Consider the following 19,317-nt stretch of genomic DNA (forward strand, 5'->3'; position numbering starts at 1 on the left):
CATGGCATTTTAAGCCTGATAGGAATGGATGCCATGTACATCACTAGCATAACCATACCTCCCCACCCCACTCCCAATACACACAAATACTAAAACTCTTAGGCTTGCTATAGTCCCATTTTCCTACTTCTAGAGCTCATGTGAAATCCTCTGAACATCAGCTTCTCCCCTCCAAGTCACTGAACCCTAGTGAATCAACACTCTCTTTAACTGGTGCCCTCAAATCAAAAGACTCCATGGACAGGCTAATACTGCTGTGTTTCCAACACGTTTAATGGAGCTGATAACAGAGCTGTTAACAGATCATGGGGGTGAAAGACTAGAATACAAAAAGGAACACCCAGCCATCCCTTGTGCCACTGTAGGTGAACAGAATGTGGTGTGGAAAGCGTCCAGCCATCACACTTCAGTCTCAGGCGTATACTTCATGTGTTTGCAGGGGTGTTGTGTGGACACGTAGGTGCATGTTAATGAGCGTCTTTCTGGTTAGAGGTGTGGGAGCATACACTCATGCGTGGGGCTTCCTGATTAAAACCGACTGTTGCACCCTAGAGTTCTGGGGTCTGGGTGGGAGCCAGAGGGGCTCGTCCTTTGAAGAGGGCACAGGGGTAACTCCGGATAAGGCTTCCAGAAGCTGTGGGAGGAAAGGGAGAAAAAAAGAGGCTATTATTACAGCCACAGCTCTTATCCATTTGCCAAACTCACCCAGGAGATAGTGGGGCCTGGTGGGGCCTACAGGGCACCCTACTGGTTTCCCTCTAACATCAGTTTGTAAAATCTTTGTCATTTATAGTCAAATCAGCGTGCATAGCCCCAGATTTCATGAGCAACCCAACACTAACAAAACCCCAGCTATCATGAGCAACTTTATGCTAACACAACAGTGGGCCTGCTTCTCCATTGCTTTGGCCCTTTGTGTCAAAGTGGATGTAAAATGCTTCCTGGTCATTTAGAGGCCCACTTGACCCAAGTGGACATGATTACATAAGCTGCAAGGTGGAGAAGAATTGGGCCCAATGCATACAGCACAAGCCCACTGAAGAAACCCTACAATAACCTCACAAGCCATCTTACAATAACAAATCAGGGCAGCTGCCAAATGGAAAGGAGAAAACCACTTTTTAAAGAAAGCAGAGTTCAATTTCCCAGGGATTAGTCTAAACAAAAGTACATCTTTAAAATTATTTTAAAAATTATGCAGAATCTTTTGGTGGTATCTCTTTCAAACGTCCACCCTGAATATCAACAGAACCTCACAGCCTATGTCATATGAATAATCAGAGAAAGGCTATTTTCACCATCAGGTCATCATCGGGTTTATTTTCTCATGTGTCACAGGGTGGATTATAAACTCTTTCAGGAGACAAGTGCAGAGCCAGCTAATACTGTAAGAGAATAACTTACCTTTCAACAGCACTTTCTATCCCAAAGGATCTCAAAGCGTTTTGCAAACTCTGTGCACAAAAATCATTTCATACACCACAGAACATCAGTGCCGTTGTAATAGTGCACAGCGATACCACATCACAGTTTAGGAACAGAAAATGAAAAAAAACATGGTATGTGAATGAAACTGCAGGGGGAATTTAGGGAGATAGAATGCAATTACCTAGGTTGGAATTTGGCCAGGAAAATGAGGTTAGCCCTGTGGATGGGAAAATACCAGGAAATCTTTACTTCCTACACCTGGTCAGGACCTAGTTTTGATGTTATTTATGAACGATGACACCTCGGAAGCACAGCAATCCCTGTATATGGAAGCGGTCCCTGTTTCTCTGTTTTCAATGTATTATACTGCTTCTAAAGCAGAGGCTCCCAAAATGTGATCCCTGGTCCATTGGTGGTGTGCCGAGCATTTGCAGGTGCTCTATGAAGAGCTGGCTGGCCAGAGAATGCTGCTGTTCCTCCTCCTTGTTTCCAGCTAAACTGCATTAATAGAAGCTAAATACATCTTAAATACTTCCTAATGTGACTTTTCCATGGGGTGGGGGGTGATTGCTGTAGTAGCCTCAAGGATGTTATGTGAATGAGAGGGGGCATGCCCCATGCATTCACGAATGGAAGGGGAGGTGATCTGTGCAGTGGTGAATGGGAGGGGAGGTGGTTCCCAGTGATGGCACATGGGAGAGCAGGTGTCCATGAAACAATCTCTATATTAAGATGTGGTCCACATTATGAAAATATTTGAGATGCTCTGTCCTCCAGCAATGGATAGGCACTTAAAAAAAATAGATAGATACCATAGTGGGCCATTGTCACAATACAGATTGAGAGGGGAAAGCACCCCCTAATCAGTCATCAGCACCACTTCCCACAGCATCTTGACTTTCCTTGGAGGTTTCCCATCCAAGTACCAACACCACCTGATGCTGCTTTGCTTGCAAGATCAAAGCCTGAGATAGTTTAGCTTCAGGCAAGTTTTAAAGGACATCTTGAAGTGGCGGGAAATAGGTTAGCGTCCTCCCATCACACCCCACTTATCCCCTCCTCCCCCCTTTTTAAATTCTTTTTGATGTACGAAAAGGGCCTTACATTTTCAATCAAAGTCAGGTGTTTTGTTTTGTTTTTTCCTGCTTGCTTTTTACGGTCTTGTTAAACCTGATTATCCTAGAATAGTCCATGGATGACTGGAGAACTGATTGCGTTCTGCCATGAGGGTAACAGACATGTGAAGCCTGAATGAAAGATGAAGTGCTTGTCATTTAGACTGTTCAAAACTTTGATTTTCATTTATTTCAGTTTACACCTATTTAATTCAAATGCCTGACAGTTAAAAGAAAAGCTCTTTTGTGAAAAATTCAGCAATCCAGCATTAAGGACGGAGAAAGCTTCAAATCCACTTCTCCACATGCTTTAAAGTGTCCTTCAACAAAAACAGGGACTACCAGACTTGCCATTTCTGAAATTTCCCAGCTAAAAAACAAGCAAAGGGAATAAACTTGGTTTGGGTTTTGGGCTTGTTGTTGGCTTGTTGGTTGGTGGCTTTTGACAAAATCTTTGCAGGTCATCTTTATCCCACATAAAGAAGCAAAAAGGGGCACCCACAAAGCCCCTTTTCAGCACTGGAGATATAGGGGTATTGTGTGGAAGGCGAAGGATGGGCATTTGGCTCATAAATTCAAGGTAAGGTTGGAAAACAGGAAGATTTCAGTCCTGCAGATAAAGTCTTTGTTGTTCTCATATGGGTTTTGAAAATGAGTAAGGAAATTAGGCCAGAATAGCCTCCGCACTCCAACACACACATCTTCTGTAAATAAAAGGAGCCATCTGGTCTCTGAGGCTCATTTCATTTTCATGCTTCAGCTAAGACACTGTACCATCACTATTTGAGCCGAGTGGCTTGCACTGGAGTGCAGCGAGTAGCACTATGCATCCGATGAAGTGAGCTGTAGCTCACGAAAGCTTATGCTCAAATAAATTGGTTAGTCTCTAAGGTGCCACAAGTACTCCTTTTCTTCTTACTACAATCATAGAATCATAGAACTGGAAGGGACCTCGAGAGGTCATCTAGTCCAGTACCCTGCACTCAAGGCAGGACTAAGTATTATCATTCTAGACCATCCCTGACAGGTGTTTGTCCAACATGCTCTTAAAAATCCCCAATGATGGAGATTCCACAACCTCCCTGGGCAATTTATTCCAGTGCTTAACCACTCTGACAGTTAGGAAGTTTTTCCTAATGTCCAAACGAAACTGCCCTTGCTTCTTGTCCTATCCTCAGAGGTTAAGGAGAACAATTTTTCTCCCCACTCCTTGTAACAACCTTTTATGTACTTGAAAACTGTTATCAGTGGCCTTCGGAGCACAGAGACTGAGTGCTGGAAGGCAGCATCTGGCCCTTGGAGTGAAGTTATTGCTACCAGAGCACAGTTGCCAGACACTAGAGTGCAGTGATCAGCATGCTGGCGATATGGCTACACTGCAGCTGGAGGAGTAATTTCCAGTTTGACCAGACATATACAAGCTGGCTTCAATCGAGCTAGTGTGCTAAAAATAGCATAGCTGTGGCAGTGGGGGCTGCAGCATGGGGTTAGCCTCCTCCTCCCCCCAAGGGGAGCCTGCCCCCCTGGCCCCCTCCTGCGCCCCAATCCCCTGCCCCAGCCCTAATCCCCCTCTCTCCGAACCCCTCGGTCCCAGTCCAGAGCACCCTTCTGCACCCCAAAACCCTCATCCCCAGTTCCACACCAGAGCCTTCACCCCCAGCCAGAGCCCTCACACCCCCTGTGCCTCAACCCCCTGCCCCAGCCCAGAGCCCCCTCCTGCACCGTGAACCCCTCATTTCTGGACCCACCCTGGAGCCCACACCCCGTCCCACACCCCAACCCCTTGAGCCAGCCTGGTGAAAATGAGTGAGTGAGTGAGGGTGGGGAGAGCGAGTGACAGAGGGAGGGGGGGAATGGAGTGATTGGGGGCAGGGCCTCAGCTAATGGGAAGGGGTTCGGAGGGGGGACAGGGGGCAGGGCAAGGGTGTTCAGTTTTGTGCGGGTAGGAATTTGGCAACCCTATCCTATCGCTGCCTCTGTGCAGTGCAGCAGCAGCCTGAAAGAGCCTGGGTGGGGAGGCAGCAGCAGCAGGCCGACCCCCCGTCCCGGCCCAGCTGTCAGGGACAGGGACTGAACAGGCTGGGGGGCAGGTGCAGCGGGAGAAGGACAGAGCCCCTCACCCTGCCCCCCGGCAGGCCAAGCAGAAACCTGGGGCGGGAGGACTTGACCCCTGCATCCCGCCCACGCGTGGCCTAGGGTTGTAGGTGTACCCTTAGTTACTGGCCATGGGAAACCAAAGGATACCTATCGCAGTGCAGTGACTGGAATCAACATTCAGTGACAGGTATCAGAGTGGTAGCCATGTTAGTCTGTTAGTCTGTAAAGGCGTCCTTGCGGCCCTTTAGAGACATGTATTTGTGCCACAAGGACGCCTCATTGTTTTTACATTCAGCGAGTGGCTACATGTACCTCAGCCTGGAATTTAACCCTTGACCCTTTGGCTCAGAAGTTCCAGCACAAATTATTCCAGCATCTCTTTCTGTTCACAAATCTCTCCCAGCCCCCATTAGCCTCCACAGACCCCAGAAATTCTTCTTTTGCAGAGCGAGGAATGGGTGTGGGGAAGGATCTTAGGGAGACAGCATGTTATTCCCATGCACCAGCAGTGGTAGTGAGGCAGGGAAGCCCAGTGTATTCCTGTAATGAGACTCATGCAGGGAGGAATCCATGACATGCGGCCACCACACTCATCTCCTGTCAGCCAACCCAGGAATGTTTTAAGATAACGGCTATTGGAACATGGGAGCCTTGGCCAAACCCTTTCAATCTGGCTGAGTTGAGTCCAGGTAGAAACAAGGGGGCAGCTTCTGTACTGTGGGGCAGCACAGGGAGAGCAGGCACAAAGGTGGCTTTGCGCCACCTTTGTGCCCCTCAAATCCTGTGCCAGCTGGGGCATGGTGCAGCCACCAGTCTAAATTAGAGCAGCCCTCGGGCTGCTCCAATTTATAGCAGACTTACCCAGATTGCCTGTGGCCTGTTCTACAGCCTGAAGCAGCCCAGAGTTTCCACAGCGCACAGTGCTATAGATCCCACTGCTCCCTGCCCACAGCACACCCCTGTGGCTGAGGCTGCAAGAGGGACAGCAGGGGCTGACCTTACGCTGTTCATGCATAGGGAGATTCTCCCTTCCACTGGCTGTGGTACCTTTACAGCACCTATATGTCACTAGGGTGACAATTCAGGGAACAGGCAGAACGAACCCCAAGAGTTTCTTGTAAGCTGTCAGTCTCTCTGTTCCAAAGCCTGAGCTGATGTTTCTTTTATTCACCTTGGTGCCCAGCCCTACCCTATAGATAGAAATGTTTCAGTTCTCCACCTGCCATGAATTTGTCTGGAGCCCTGGTGTCTGGCCTTAGCCTGCCCTCATTGACATCTGTGTAAGTCAGGAATAACCCCACTGAAGTCAACCGAGTCACACAAGGATAAGGCAGTGTGAGGACAGAATCAGGCACGCTGGGCCACAGCTTGCCAGTGGTGACACCCATGCAAACCCACCGAAGTCCTGAATCTTACTGAATTCACTGGCGTTGATCTCTTGTGACTGAGGGCAGAATTTGGCCTTGTGTGCTTTCTGGAAGCCACAGAGAATTCAAGGAGTACCACGGAGAAAGCCAGTGTTTGCATTCCCTGAAATTTCCCAAGCTCCCTTTAATTCAAAAGCATCCATACCTCACTCTCCTGCACTCTCCTCTGTATTCTTTATGGCCCTGACAGAGTCAGAAAATCTGTTTATTTTCTGCCCTATTGTTTTGTTCCAGGCCACCTAGGAAAATGACTTGACACCCTACAAATCCCTCTCCTTGTTGTGTCTCCATTCTGCCTCAGCTTTACACCATTATTCAGTGTCATGCACCCTCCTCCCAAGACACGCTACTTGTTCTAAGATTTCTTCAGATCTAGGGATACTGTAGCCTGGCTGTATAATGTTATGGTTAACTGAGGCTACCAGAGCCTGAAGTCAGGCCTTTAAACCAGGTTCTTCAGAAAGATTCTGTTATGAACCTCCTCAGGGTAAATACATCCGACTCAGCACATCTCATGAGATTCTAATGAGGAAGTGTCCTGAGAATGCTGTAGTGTGGAAATTTCACAACAGTCTTTGCAGCCTTTACTGGCAGCATTACCTCAGCTGATTTATTTTGGGTAAGTTAAAAGATCATTGGGTGATTTCCCTGAAACTGGGATTCCCCTCACACCCCAAAGCCCAGCTCTACATGGACCAATGTCTTGTGCTGATGAAGTTAACTTTGATAGGAAGCTACCCAGTGGGCGTTAATGACACAGGCAGGTCACCTTTCATTATTCCTACCTAGCAATTGGGTTCCTGTTTACACGGTGCCCAGTCCCTAAAGACTGAGTGGAGGCTGCCAGGATTCATGCCATTTACCAAGTTTGCAAGGAATCAAAGCATAAGCAAACTGGCCAAGGATTGGGACACTTTAGTCCTCCCCTCCCCTAGGCAGAGTTAGTGCTAAGCTTTGCACAGCCAGTCCCATTAGCCATCGCCTCCAAGGCCCAGGCAGAGATGGAAGTGTTTCCTTCCGCGGGCAAGCGAGTACTTACATGGGGATCCCACACAGGGTGACGTGTGCCCACGTTAGAAGTGCCCTCACTTCATATACTCCCCTTCGCTTACATAGTCCATAAAAGACCCTGACAACTCAGCAAAATCTTCCAACACAAGACTGGTAGAGTCCTCACCCAGCAGGGCACTGTCAGGCCGGGTCACCTTGGGGTGGGCAGGAGGAGGAGGAGGGGCTGAGGCAGCTGTCTGGACAAAGGTGGGCATCAGACGATGGGGCACGGCCCGCTCCTCCCACTCTTCCAGCTCCTTCTCTCCCTCAGCATCTGAGGAGGCGGGTCCCAGGACGTGGTACAGGCTGGGTAAGCGGATGTCAAAGCGCAGGCCGAACTTAGTGAAGACCTTATCGTTGAGGGCGTACAGCTTCTCCGAGATGTCGTAGCCGAGGAAGGCCGAGAAGAGGCGGGCGATGTAGCGATCTTTTGCCAACAGGAGGTAGAGCTTCCTTCTTGGCCAGGTGATATAATTGCAGTCCGTCTCTGCTGTCAACGTGACCTACAGAGGAAGGAGCGGGGAAGTGAGCACAATAAGCCACACTGAGCAGACTTTGGTTCCGTCACTTTAAAGTATGGTTCTGCTCTGAAAAGGAACCGGGGTTTCTTTTCCACCACAGAGCTGCTCTCTGTGTGTAGGAGAGTCGGCGCTGCTGAGTTTATAGACTAAATAGGGCTTTTATTGCTTTCCGGTCCTGTTTTCTCCATGCAGAGCCAGTACGGCTCAGAGAGAGGGAGCTGCAGTCTGCTCCTTCCTGTGCATCATTAACACAAATGTTCAGTGAATTCCACATGCAGAGCCAACCCTGCCACCCTCTCATCTTCAAATTATGCCCCCATTTGTACCCATGCAATGCCACTGAAAAGACTAGAGTAGCACAAGTGGCATTGTGAGCCTTCCTTTTCTGCAGAACTGTTACCATTGGGGAGAATAATTGATTTCAGGGGGGAGAGCTACATATAAAAACCGGTGGCTCTGTATTCCCCTCACTTGTTAGCTGGATGGAAGGTGTGCATGGTTTCAGAATGGCTGGGAAATGGAAAATTAAACAAAGCTTTCTTTTGGAGGGCGGCACCACTTGTCACCAGCTCGAGGGAAGGCAGGTGCTGCAGGCTGCATTCAAGTTTCCTAGATTGTTTTAGACAGTGGGGTCTCTCAACTCATTCCGTTGGATACCCCCCAGGCTACCACCTCTGGGGTACAACACAAGAGCTGTTTAACAGTGCACTGCAACACACGCCAGTTCAGGACAGCGAGGGAGGAAGGCTAGCGTATGCATTTGATACTGAGGGGGGTATTGCAGGAAGCAGAGCAAAATTATCTGAGTTGGAAGTTGGCCAGAACATTAGGGGTTTAACAGAAAGTTTGGGTTTTTTTAAAATCTTGCCCAGGGGAAAACAGGCTCTTTTTCGTGCTGTGGTATGGGGAAACATGTCAAAGGACCAAGCCTTCTTAGGCTGGAGCAAAGTGTGGCACGTCAAAGTGTAACTGAGACACAGCTATGTGAACAAGTGTTACAGCTGGGCCAAAATATCCTGGGGCCTCCCTGTGCGCTGCATACACAGGTGTCTCAATGGCCAAAAACCATGGCAGGGGCTGCTGGGAAGCCAAACAAGGCTGAGCTGCAGTGTGCGTCCTTGGGTTTGATATTTAATGCCACTGCCATGCAAGCAGCTGCCTTATGAAATACAGGAGGTAGAATATGAGAACTTCCCTGAGATGGGCTGTGAGTGAGTCAGGGTCATGCTGAAACTTAAAGTATCAGAGCCTCATTTTCCTAACAGTCAATTGAATCGCACCTGAAACAGCCCTCTTTCTCTCACAATGCATAAAGTGAAATAGAGTAATAACCCTCCCCCACCCCGAGGTCCTTACAGGGCAGCCAGACAGACTCACTCACACTCTCTCTCTCTCTCTCTCGCTGCACCATCAGGCCTCATAGTTCAATGTTCTGGGGAAATACTGTAACTATGAAACCTGATCCAGTTCAGACTGCAAGCCAGCTGCTCTCTGAGTAGAAGACAAATCCAGGTCAGAATCCAGGCGGCAACCAGATCCTGTCACAGCTAATTAATCTTCTGCCATTCTCCATTCTGCACCAAAGTGAAACAATTGAGCCCAACAGTGGAGGAGGAACTTAGACAAGGAAATTCTCCCCCACCCCCAAGGAAGGCCCCGAATAGAAATGTCCGCTTTTATCCAAAATGTTTTTAGAGCAATGAATTAGATCTGTTGTTTGCGTTTGAAGGTACAGTAACTAGATTTGAATATAAAATATCCCCTTTTTCTCTCCCCACTTCCCCTCCCTGAGCTTCCCTGCCTGAGAATCATCATCATCATCATCAAAAACTCAGATTTTTGAAAAATCAGCTATTTAAATCTTTACTGTCACTGTCACCCTTTCCCACAGCAGCAGCACACAATTCTGCAATTCTTGTGAGGTTTCCCCTCTCATTGTGCAACACATTAATGCTGGTATTAAAAATCGCCATAATGGAAGCAGACCAGTGATCTATCTAGTCAAACATGCTGTCTCCCTGCCAATCAGATCCAGATCAATGATGCTGCTACTCTGGAATCCTAGGGTCAACCACAGCCAATTCTGGGTGTTTCAGAGGAAGGCAGAAATATGATAATGCATCTGATCATGCAATGCTGTACTATATCATGGTGGGGGTGGGGGAGGAATGTCTTCCAGACCTAGCTGTGTGACCTGCTGAGAGCTCAAAGCCTGAGAATTAACAACGCTTCTCTGGCCCTCTCCACTATCTTCCATCTTCCCCCTCTCCACTCTCTCCTGCACATGTACAAAGCAGTAAAGCCCAAGTCTGAGCAGTAGAGCTGCCAGGTGGTTGCGCTGAGTTACCTGGAATGTTCCCTCCTCAGAAGGTCGCAGTGACTCCCACTCTGGGGAGTCCAGGAACTGGTAGGGGAAGACATAGTGCAGGAACTGTCCATCCTGGCTCACTCTGATCCTAGACAGAGAACAGGAGAATGATGGGCTTAGGCCAGAAAAGGGCTGGTAGGTGAACCAGTGTAACCTGTACAGAATCTTCTCAAAGAAGCTACATATACTCCATCCCTGTGTCAGTGCAGGATTGTTCCCTAGTGTATATTTGTCTGGTGTCTTCTCCAGTCTAGTTACAAAAGTCCCAGTTAATGAAGTTAATATCCCTTCTCTTGGGAAATTGTTAATAGGCTAACATGTCTTTCCTGATACTCAGCCCTCTCTTTTCCCATTTTCCCTCTCTTATTGTCATCACATTACTCCTTTGGCTCATTCTAAACCATTCCTCCTATCCTGGGGGTTTCTCCTCTTCAGCTACTTGGAGATGGTTAGTATGACTGCTCCTCAGCCGTCATCAGGACAAACTCTTCGTACCAATTTCTTTTCACCTCTCCTTCCAGTCCACTGACCATTTTTGTTGCCCTTTCCTCAACTCCTTTCAACTTATCCACATCTTTCCTACAACAATACCCAAAACTAAACCCCAGTGTAGTTGCATCAGGGCCGTATAGGAAGGATCTATGCCCCCATGCTCCATGGTGTGATGCCTCTATTTATAAAGCCCAAAATCAAATTGGCTGTTGCTGCAGCCATATCACACAGCAAATCCAGACTTTGCTGTCCACTATCATTCAGTTTCTTTAGGTCTCACTGCCTTCCATGTATCCCTCTCCCTTATTGCCACCGCAGCTGACCAACAAAGTTAAGGTCAAACTTGTGACCAGCACTGGTTCAAGCCTACAAGAGGTAGAAAGCCAGGTATTGCAGTTCAGGCACAGGATTTGGAGTCTGGAGACCTGGGTTTTGTTCCTGGCTCTGCCATTTAGTTGTGTGTGCTGGGGCAAGTCTCTTCCCATCTCTGTGCCTCAATTTTCCCATCTGAACAATGGCCATAGTGATTCTTCTGTCTCCCAGGGTAGCTGGGAGGTTCAATTCGTTCATGTTTGTAAAGTAGTTGGAGCTCTTGAGATTGAATGAACCAGAGAAGGGCAAACTATTGTTATCTGAGCTTCCTAATCTGAACTCAGTACTTCTGAGGTTCATAGATCATAGAATCATAGAATACCAGGGTTGGAAGGGACCTCAGGAGGTCATCTAGTCCAACCCCCTGCTCAAAGCAGGACCAATCACCAATTTTTGCCCCAGATCTCTAAATGGCCCCCTCAAGGATTGAACTCACAACCCTGAGTTTACCAGGCCAATGCTCAAACCACTGAGGTATCCCTCCCCTCTTGCTCCTTTTAGACTACTGCTAGTGTGGAACCCTGAAATAGCCTGCACAATAATGAAATAGTCAAGGCCCCTGCACTCCCTTTCTGTACAACAGCATGCAGAGTGGAGCACAGTAGTGCTCCACTGCAGCCTTTCCCCCATTCTCCTACCCATCACCACAGCCTGCAGGGATAGCAAGGTCTGGCATGGAGAGGCCAGAAGAGGGAACTGGGGGTCTAGCGCCAGACCTGTGGAGCACATGACTCAGACTCACCCTCCATGCTACCCCCACATCCGTGGCAGTATGGCAGGACCAATAGCTTTGATGTAATTAGCTAACTTCCTTCAGCAGCACTCTGACCCCATGAAGGGGAGTCACAGAGCCCTCAGTGAGAAGTAAGACAGTATTAACTCTCCACTGACTTTACCAGTAGGTTAGCTACAGTTTTGAAGCAGGCTGCTGGATGCAGACCGTTGGCAGGGGGACAGATATTTGGCAGTACCCCCACTTAGCCACTTTCTCCCACTGCATTTTCTCTGTGGATTTGCTCCCCTTCACATTGCGCAGCAAGGGGCTGCAATCAGGGTGGGGAAGGGAGCATATGGGCCTTAGTCACTGACTTTTTCCTTATTCAAAGAGAGCAGATTATCTGCCACACCCCAACCCCCCCTTAGCGTAACCTTAAACCAGAACTCTTCCGCAGTTAAAATGGGAGACATGGTCTGAGCAAAGCCCTGGGAATTAGGATTTCTAGCTTCTAGTCACAGTTCAGCCACCACAGACCTCCTAAATGAACTAGGGCTTCGCCACTCTGCGCCTCAGTTTCCTGTGTAAAATGGTGGGGGTCGGGGGGGAGTCACGGTGGGAGAGGGTTGTAAAGATTGTTTACAAAGCAAGTAAACATCTAAAGAGCTGTACAAGTGCTAGCATTTTGATACACAGCTCAGACTATGAACAACAAGCTCCATAGCATAAGGCACCCTCTGAGCCCACAGTGATTAGGTTAGGTCTGTTCGATGAGCCAAGCAACTTATGGAAGCTTTAACAATCACTGTTTGTGTCATAAAAATAAAGGGAAGGGTAACCACCTTTCTGCATACAGTGCTATAAAATCCCTCCTGGCCAGAGGCAAAACCCTTTCACCTGTAAAGGGTTAAGAAGCTAAGATAACCTTGCTGACACCAGACCCAAATGACCAATGAGGAGATAAGATACTTTCAAAGCGGGGGGGGAAACAAAGGGTCTGTCTGTGTGATGCTTTTGCCGGGAACAGATCAGGAATGCAGTCTCAGAACTTCTGTTAGTTGGTAAGTAATCTAGCTAGAAATGCGTTAGATTTCCTTTTGATTAATGGCTGGTAAAATAAGCTGTGCTGGAGGGAATGTCTATTCCTGTTTTTGTGTCTTTTTGTAACTTAAGGTTTTGCCTAGAGGGATTCTTTATGTTTTGAATCTGATTACCCTGTAAGGTATTTACCATCCTGATTTTACAGAGGTGATTCTTTTACCTTTTCTTTAATTAAAATTCTTCTTTTAAAAACCTGATTGATTTTTCATTGTTTTTAAGATCCAAGGGTTTGGGTCTGCATTCACCTGTACAAATTGGTGAGGATTTTTATCAAGCCTTCCCCAGGAAAGGGAGTGTAGGGTTTGGGGGGATATTATGGGGGAAGACGTCTCCAAGTGGGCTCTTTCCCTGTTCTTTGTTTAACACGCTTGGTGGTGCCAGCATACGGTTCAAGGACAAGGCAAAGTTTCTACCTTGGGGAAGTTTTTAACCTAAGCGGATAAGAATAAGCTTAGGGAGTCTTTCATGCAGGTCCCCACATCTGTACCCTAGAGTTCAGGGTGGGGAAGGAACCCTGACAGTTTGTGATGTGCTTTGAGATCCCCAAATGAAAGGTCTTAGCTAAGTGCAGAGTACTAAATATTATCTTTGTTGTCTGATGAGCCTGCTATGCTCTGAAATTCCACCCAAGATGATGGAGGAAGGTGACAAACAGGAGGAGAAGGAAGAACAGCCCTTCCCCCACACACCTACCTGTCCAGTAGGAAGAAATCATGGAAAGATCTGTGAATGGTTTCATTGTACGTGGGCCTAGTGTAGTCAACAAATATAGAAAGAATTTGGTCCTGAACCCTTTGGAAGTCCTGAAATCCTCATCAGAGCAGCAGGACAGGAGTTGGGTCTGCAGTACCAGAGAAATGATCTGGTGAGTTACAGACAGCTGGAATGCCAAGCAACGTTCTCAGCCTACCCCAGCCAAGCTCACTACCTCATGCATGGGATTCTGGCAGGCCATTCTTGGAGCTAAACATGGCTCCCATTGATTCTTTCCTTTCTCTTGATCTGTTTCATTTTGTGTTGCTGCAGAGTGGCTGGCACTGGGAGGTAACATAGGCTATATCTACACAGCAATGTAAGCCTAGTGTTAGGGATCCCTGGGCTTGAGCGTCTACATTGTATTTTAACCCTAAGTTGTGAATTTTCTGACCCATGCTCCAACTTAGGGCTCTGGCATCCACACTGCAGTGCACAGACCCAAATCAAAGTACACATATCCCAAAGTGCCTAGCGCCTCCCACATGTCGACACTCTAGCCCTAGGAATGTGGCTCACTGTGGGAAAACTCTACTGTTCACCCTGTTTCCTAGCTGTGTCGGTGCTATTGATGCCAATAAGGAACACACAAGTACACAAACTGCATGATCAGCTCCCTTGGTGGCTGTCTCAGTAGAATGACGGCAGTTTGAGAAGGCTTTATACTGAACTACCATCTAACCTGAGAATTGGGCTCCCCACATCTAGGCTGAGTCCCATGACAAGACAATGCCCATGTGCACCTGCTCTGAGGATAATTAGCCCATCAGTCTCCAGGGCTGCCAAACAGTTACAATGAAACTTTGCAATTCATAATTTTTAAAATGGGCTGTTCAATGAAGGTGTTTTTGTTTGGTTGGTTTTTTATTTATCTTTGTCTGTTTGTTTTTAAGTTTGACATAAAATGAAGGTATCGCAGAAAACACACCCACCCAGCCTGGCTGGTGCTGGCTGCAGAGGGTGAAATGCATCACCCAGGGCTTGGGGTGTAGTGTGCTCCAGCACCCCTGGGATCTCTTATTCCTGCCCCTGCCACACTGTGGGAGGCAGAAAGAAGGGATCCTCAGGAGGCTGTGGGGAAGTTTTGGCGCTGGCTCCCTGTCACCACCCTGCAGTACACACTGCGAAATGCCCCTGCACACACATAGCCCCGCGGAGGCCCAGAAGCAAGGGCCAGAGAACAGAGCAGGACCAAGCATCACCCTGCAGGGAGGGGAAGCAACAGAGCTCCCGGCTCAGCATGGCTGGAGGAGGGATGATTCCCAACATCCTGGTGAGCAGCAGCCTCCTCCTGCCTGTCAGCTTTGCTCCCTGCTCCAGGCAAGCTCCACCGGAGCGGGAAGTGGGAATGTGCTCAGCCAGGCAGTAATGACCCTTCTGACCACTGTGCTGGCTGCCTGCAGCACTGCTCCTCTGCTGCCAGGAACTCTGGGATAAATCCGGAGGACTTCCAGGACCCAAGTCAAGCTGGGGCCACATGCACACAGGAAAGCAATAGGGCTCGGACCCTAGGTCCCAGCTTATCACGGGCTCAGACTCTCCTGCCCTGGCTCTGAGTTCTTGGTTACCACATTTGCAGTGTGGACACAAAGTGTGTAGGGGGGAGGTCTGGTCTGAGCCCATGCTCAGACCCTGGCTTAAATTACTGTGTAGACAGATCCATAGTGCTACTTTTGCTTTTCTATATTTTGATATTTTGAATTGAAAATTAGGCATGCTGCTAAAACTACTTCTTTGCCCAAGGCAAGTAAACATCACAAAGTCCTTCCTCATTAATACAGTTACTGCACTACACTATCTAATCAGAGACTCAGGCAGATGGAGGAATACACAGTGATGTGCAGTGGTTCTCAAACTAAAGTCTGCGGATGTCCAGTGGTCCATGGAACCCTTCCTGGTGGCCCACAGAATGAAGCAGCATTGATGGATCAGGGTAGGAGGGCTGCCAGATGAGGTGGGATACATCAAATGGTTTTTTTCTTACCAAACGGCCCAGTTGTGAACCACTGGCTTTGGGCATGGGGAGTGAGAGATGGAACCATTCCCTTCTAAGCTTTTGGCTGAGATAAACTGGTGAATTGCAGAGCAGTTCCTAGAAGACAGGCATCCATGTCACAAAAACTACCATTGTAAGTGGTACCCAAGAGACCACAGGATCAAGGAGGCCTCTCTGCCTTGCTCCACCAAGCTGGTAAGAGAGAAGCTTCACTACTGCTGCCAGGGTTGTACCTGTTCTATCGATAGAGGCCTTCAGACTCCAGCGCTGTAAATCATCACCTCCCACCACCACTAAGATTGCTTTAAAAATGGCAAAGAAAGAGATGAAAATCCTCCCCACATATCCCCAGCAAGGCCGACCAGGCAGATTCATTGTTGCTAGCTCAATTCTACAAAGCTATCCCTAAATATTAAGATGGATCAACATTTGAGGGCTGGGAAACGTCTTGTCAGGACAGGGAACACCCTACCTGCCAGAGAGCAGCAGAGACAGGCGGTTGATGGGTGTCTTGCCCTCCACAGCATAGTTCTGGTCTCTCGCCAGTGACAGGACCTGTTCTTCGCAGCATTTCACGATCTCTTTGTAGACCTCAAAGGGCACCTGCAAGGGCTGGCAGAGGGTCTTGTAGAGGAGGTCAAACTCTTCCAAGAAGGTGTCCTTGCGGAGCCGGTAAATCAGGTGAGCCAGCTGAAGCAAGCAGGCCATGACCAGCAGCATGTTCCACATGAAGATGTCTAGTCCACATGCATCCAGCCAGCCCCACAGAGTATAGCAGATGTAGCCAGTGGTCAGAAGGCTGAAGATATAGATGGAGCCAAAGATCCCACTTCCCCCCATGTAGCCTAGGAGGAGGATGCAATTGCCCAGGTGATAGGCTGCTCCCTCTGCATTCTGCTTCCAGCCCTCACATAAAGGGGGCTGGAAAAGTATCTGGTCCCAAGGGGTGCTGTTTCCACTCATCCTTCCCCTTTCCCCCACCCTCCCCGCCGTCCTGCTTTACAAATGTATTGTCATACAAAAATTACACAGACAGCTGTAATCGGAGCCGCCTGTCAGCTCCTCTCCCTGGAGCTCACTGGTCCCACTGGAATGCCCTTCAGAGCAACATTTTAAAAATAACTTTAAACTTGTTCGTACCAAAAAAAACCCCAAGCCGGAGAATCCAAATGGCTTATTTTTCTCTTTGTTGTTGGTGAGGTGCACAGTCCTGCCAGATGGCTTCCCCCACCAACTGCATTCAGAAGACGGAGCAGGGAAAGAGGTCCAAAGAGTTCAGTCACAGAGTAAGGAGAGGGCTTCAGCTAGAGAACTCATCAGAGAATGGGACTGGAAAGAGCTCCTGTTGCTTTCACTCTCCCCAGCCTTCCAGGAGTGAAAATAGAGACTGAGAGAGAGCAGCAGCGAGACAGAGAGGGAGGGGGGAAGCAACAGGCACTTGTGTTGAATTTGGAATGTATATCACTTGGCAACGGAATGAAGAGAGACCCCAAATGGATAACCATGTTTGGAATTGAAATCCAAAGAGCGAAGCCAGTGAGGGGAACAGAGAACAGACAGGCACTGGCCACTTAACATAACTCAAAGAACTAGATAAGCCCAACATGGAGATCAGAAAGGAGAAAAGTAGCTAGTTTATTATCGTGTGTGTGTGGGGGGGGCGCTTACACTCTATTCCTCGCTATTGTTTTGGAGCAAAGGAATGTCCATCATATTACAAAACCAGAAAGTCTACCTCCCTGCTGGGTGATAACTAATAGCAATGGGAGGAAGCTAGCAAAGGAAAACATAGTCGGGATATCAGGAAATGCTTTCTAGGGAGGAGACCTGTCAGACTGTGGCATAGCCTCCTAGGGGACATGGTGGCAACTCCATCATGTGGGACATTTAAACTTAGACTGGAGCGTATAGTGTGGGCAATGATCCTGCTCTGAACACAGTGCAAACATGAATGTGTGAGGGGTAAATTTCAGTGGAGGAGCCAATAGGATTTTCACACCTTTAACATTACAATGCTACAGGGCACAGGGGGATGGGGAACGTTTAGGGGACTGCTTGGAAATGTGCAATGAACAAATTCTACCCTACCATAGAATCGTCCCTCCTATCTCTAACAGGCTCTGGGGAAGCTGTATTTCTATTCAGAAATAGGAGGAAGGCACTGTGCAATTAGGGTACACTTGTCTACTCTGTGAGCAGCTCTTCTGTTTGGATCTATGTGATGGTGTATACAAACCCCACATTGGAGAGCATGGAGTTAAGGAGCAGCTTTGGGCCCAGGCCACCCCGCCCAGACACACTTGCAAAACCTGCACAAGCTGGAGGCAGGGTTTTTAAAAGGAGAGCAAAGCAGCTCGGGGGGGGGGGGCAGTGGAAGGGAGCAGACAGCTACTGTAAGGGGAAAGTACTGCCTAGGAGCTCATTGCCTGGGACCTGAAAACATAGACTTGTGCAAACCCATAAAAGAGAAGCATGGGACAGAGCACGCTGGTCAGAGTGACTTACTCTGTGGAGCTAGAGGAGGCTGGGGTAGGAAGTAGTCTGGGGGGCAGTGGCTTTAGCTCCAAGGTGCTGACTGGAGCTGCCCACCATTTAGGCCCTGGACTGTAGCCTGGTGAGCAGGGAGGGCCTGGAATCCCCTACCCACTCTGAAAGCTTTTGACACGGTCTTCCACAGTATTCTTGTCAGCAAGTTAAGGAAGTATGGGCTGGAAGAGTGCACTATAAGGTGGGTAGAAAGCTGGCTAGATTGTCGGGCTCAACGGGTAGTTATCAATGGTTCCATGTCTAGTTGGCAGCCGGTGTCAAGTGGAGTGCCCCAAGGGTCGGTCCTGGGGCCGGTTTTGTTCAATATCTTCATAAATGATCTGGAGGATGGTGTGGATTGCACTCTCAGCAAATTTGCGGATGATACTAAACTGGGAGGAGTGGTAGATACGCTGGAGGGGAGGGATAGGATACAGAAGGACCTAGACAAATTGGAGGATTGGGCCAAAAGAAATCTGATGAGGTTCAATAAGGATAAGTGCAGGGTCCTGCACTTAGGACGGAAGAACCCAATGCACAGCTACAGACTAGGGACCGAATGGCTAGGCAGCAGTTCTGCGGAAAAGGACCTAGGGGTGACAGTGGACGAGAAGCTGGATATGAGTCAGCAGTGTGCCCTTGTTGCCAAGAAGGCCAATGGCATTTTGGGATGTATAAGTAAGGGCATAGCGAGCAGATCGAGGGACGTGATCGTTCCCCTCTATTCGACATTGGTGAGGCCTCATCTGGAGTACTGTGTCCAGTTTTGGGCCCCACACTTCAAGAAGGATGTCGATAAATTGGAGAGAGTCCAGCGAAGGGCAACAAAAATGATTAGGGGTCTGGAACACATGACTTATGAGGAGAGGCTGAGGGAGCTGGGATTGTTTAGCCTGCAGAAGAGAAGAATGAGGGGGGATTTGATAGCTGCTTTCAACTACCTGAAAGGGGGTTCCAAAGAGGATGGCTCTAGACTGTTCTCAATGGTAGCAGATGACAGAACGAGGAGTAATGGTCTCAAGTTGCAGTGGGGGAGGTTTAGATTGGATATTAGGAAAAACTTTTTCTCGAAGGGGGTGGTGAAACACTGGAATGCGTTACCTAGGGAGGTGGTAGAATCTCCTTCCTTAGAGGTTGTTAAGGTCAGGCTTGACAAAGCCCTGGCTGGGATGATTTAACTGGGATTTGGTCCTGCTTCGAGCAGGGGGTTGGACTAGATGACCTTCTGGGGTCCCTTCCAACCCTTATATTCTATGAAAGGACAATACTACAAGAGCCTTCACCTACTGAGATGCCAGCTGGAAAAGACAGTAACTGTTCAAGGGCCCAGCCCGCAAAGCTCCTGTGCAAAAGGGA

The 19,317-nt window shown here is 48.4% G+C and overlaps 1 protein-coding gene across 2 annotated transcripts; it reads right to left on the bottom strand.

The window, feature by feature from the left end:
- Window positions 1-249: 249 nt before the first annotated feature.
- Window positions 250-16,831, bottom strand: POPDC2 (popeye domain cAMP effector 2). 2 transcript variants are annotated; one of them, XM_048818780.2, is made up of 4 exons: window positions 15,908-16,831; window positions 9,986-10,094; window positions 7,245-7,620; window positions 250-634 (listed from the first exon to the last, which is right to left on the bottom strand). In XM_048818780.2, exons 1-4 carry the CDS (start codon window positions 16,396-16,398, stop codon window positions 549-551), a joined length of 1,062 nt encoding a protein of 353 aa, XP_048674737.2. In that variant the 5' UTR covers window positions 16,399-16,831; the 3' UTR covers window positions 250-548. The 2 variants fall into 2 exon arrangements, with proteins under 2 accessions (XP_048674737.2, XP_048674728.2); XM_048818771.2 differs by having other exon boundaries at window positions 7,107-7,620.
- Between the last annotated feature and the right edge of the window lie 2,486 nt (window positions 16,832-19,317).

Source organism: Caretta caretta, chromosome 1 (genome assembly GCF_965140235.1).
Source record: "Caretta caretta isolate rCarCar2 chromosome 1, rCarCar1.hap1, whole genome shotgun sequence".
In the NCBI taxonomy this organism is placed as follows: domain Eukaryota; kingdom Metazoa; phylum Chordata; order Testudines; family Cheloniidae; genus Caretta; species Caretta caretta.

Bases quoted from the DNA above. Each gene is read 5' to 3' on its own strand.
- POPDC2 (XM_048818771.2), bottom strand. From the start codon at position 16,398: ATGAGTGGAAACAGCACCCCTTGGGACCAGATACTTTTCCAGCCCCCT. The intron at 10,095-15,907 runs GTAGGGTGTTCC...TTCTCTGTCTAG, and splicing joins TCTCTGCTGCTCTCTGGCAG to GATCAGAGTGAGCCAGGATG. The intron at 7,621-9,985 runs GTAACTCAGCGC...CTTCCTCTGTAG, and splicing joins CTGAGGAGGGAACATTCCAG to GTCACGTTGACAGCAGAGAC.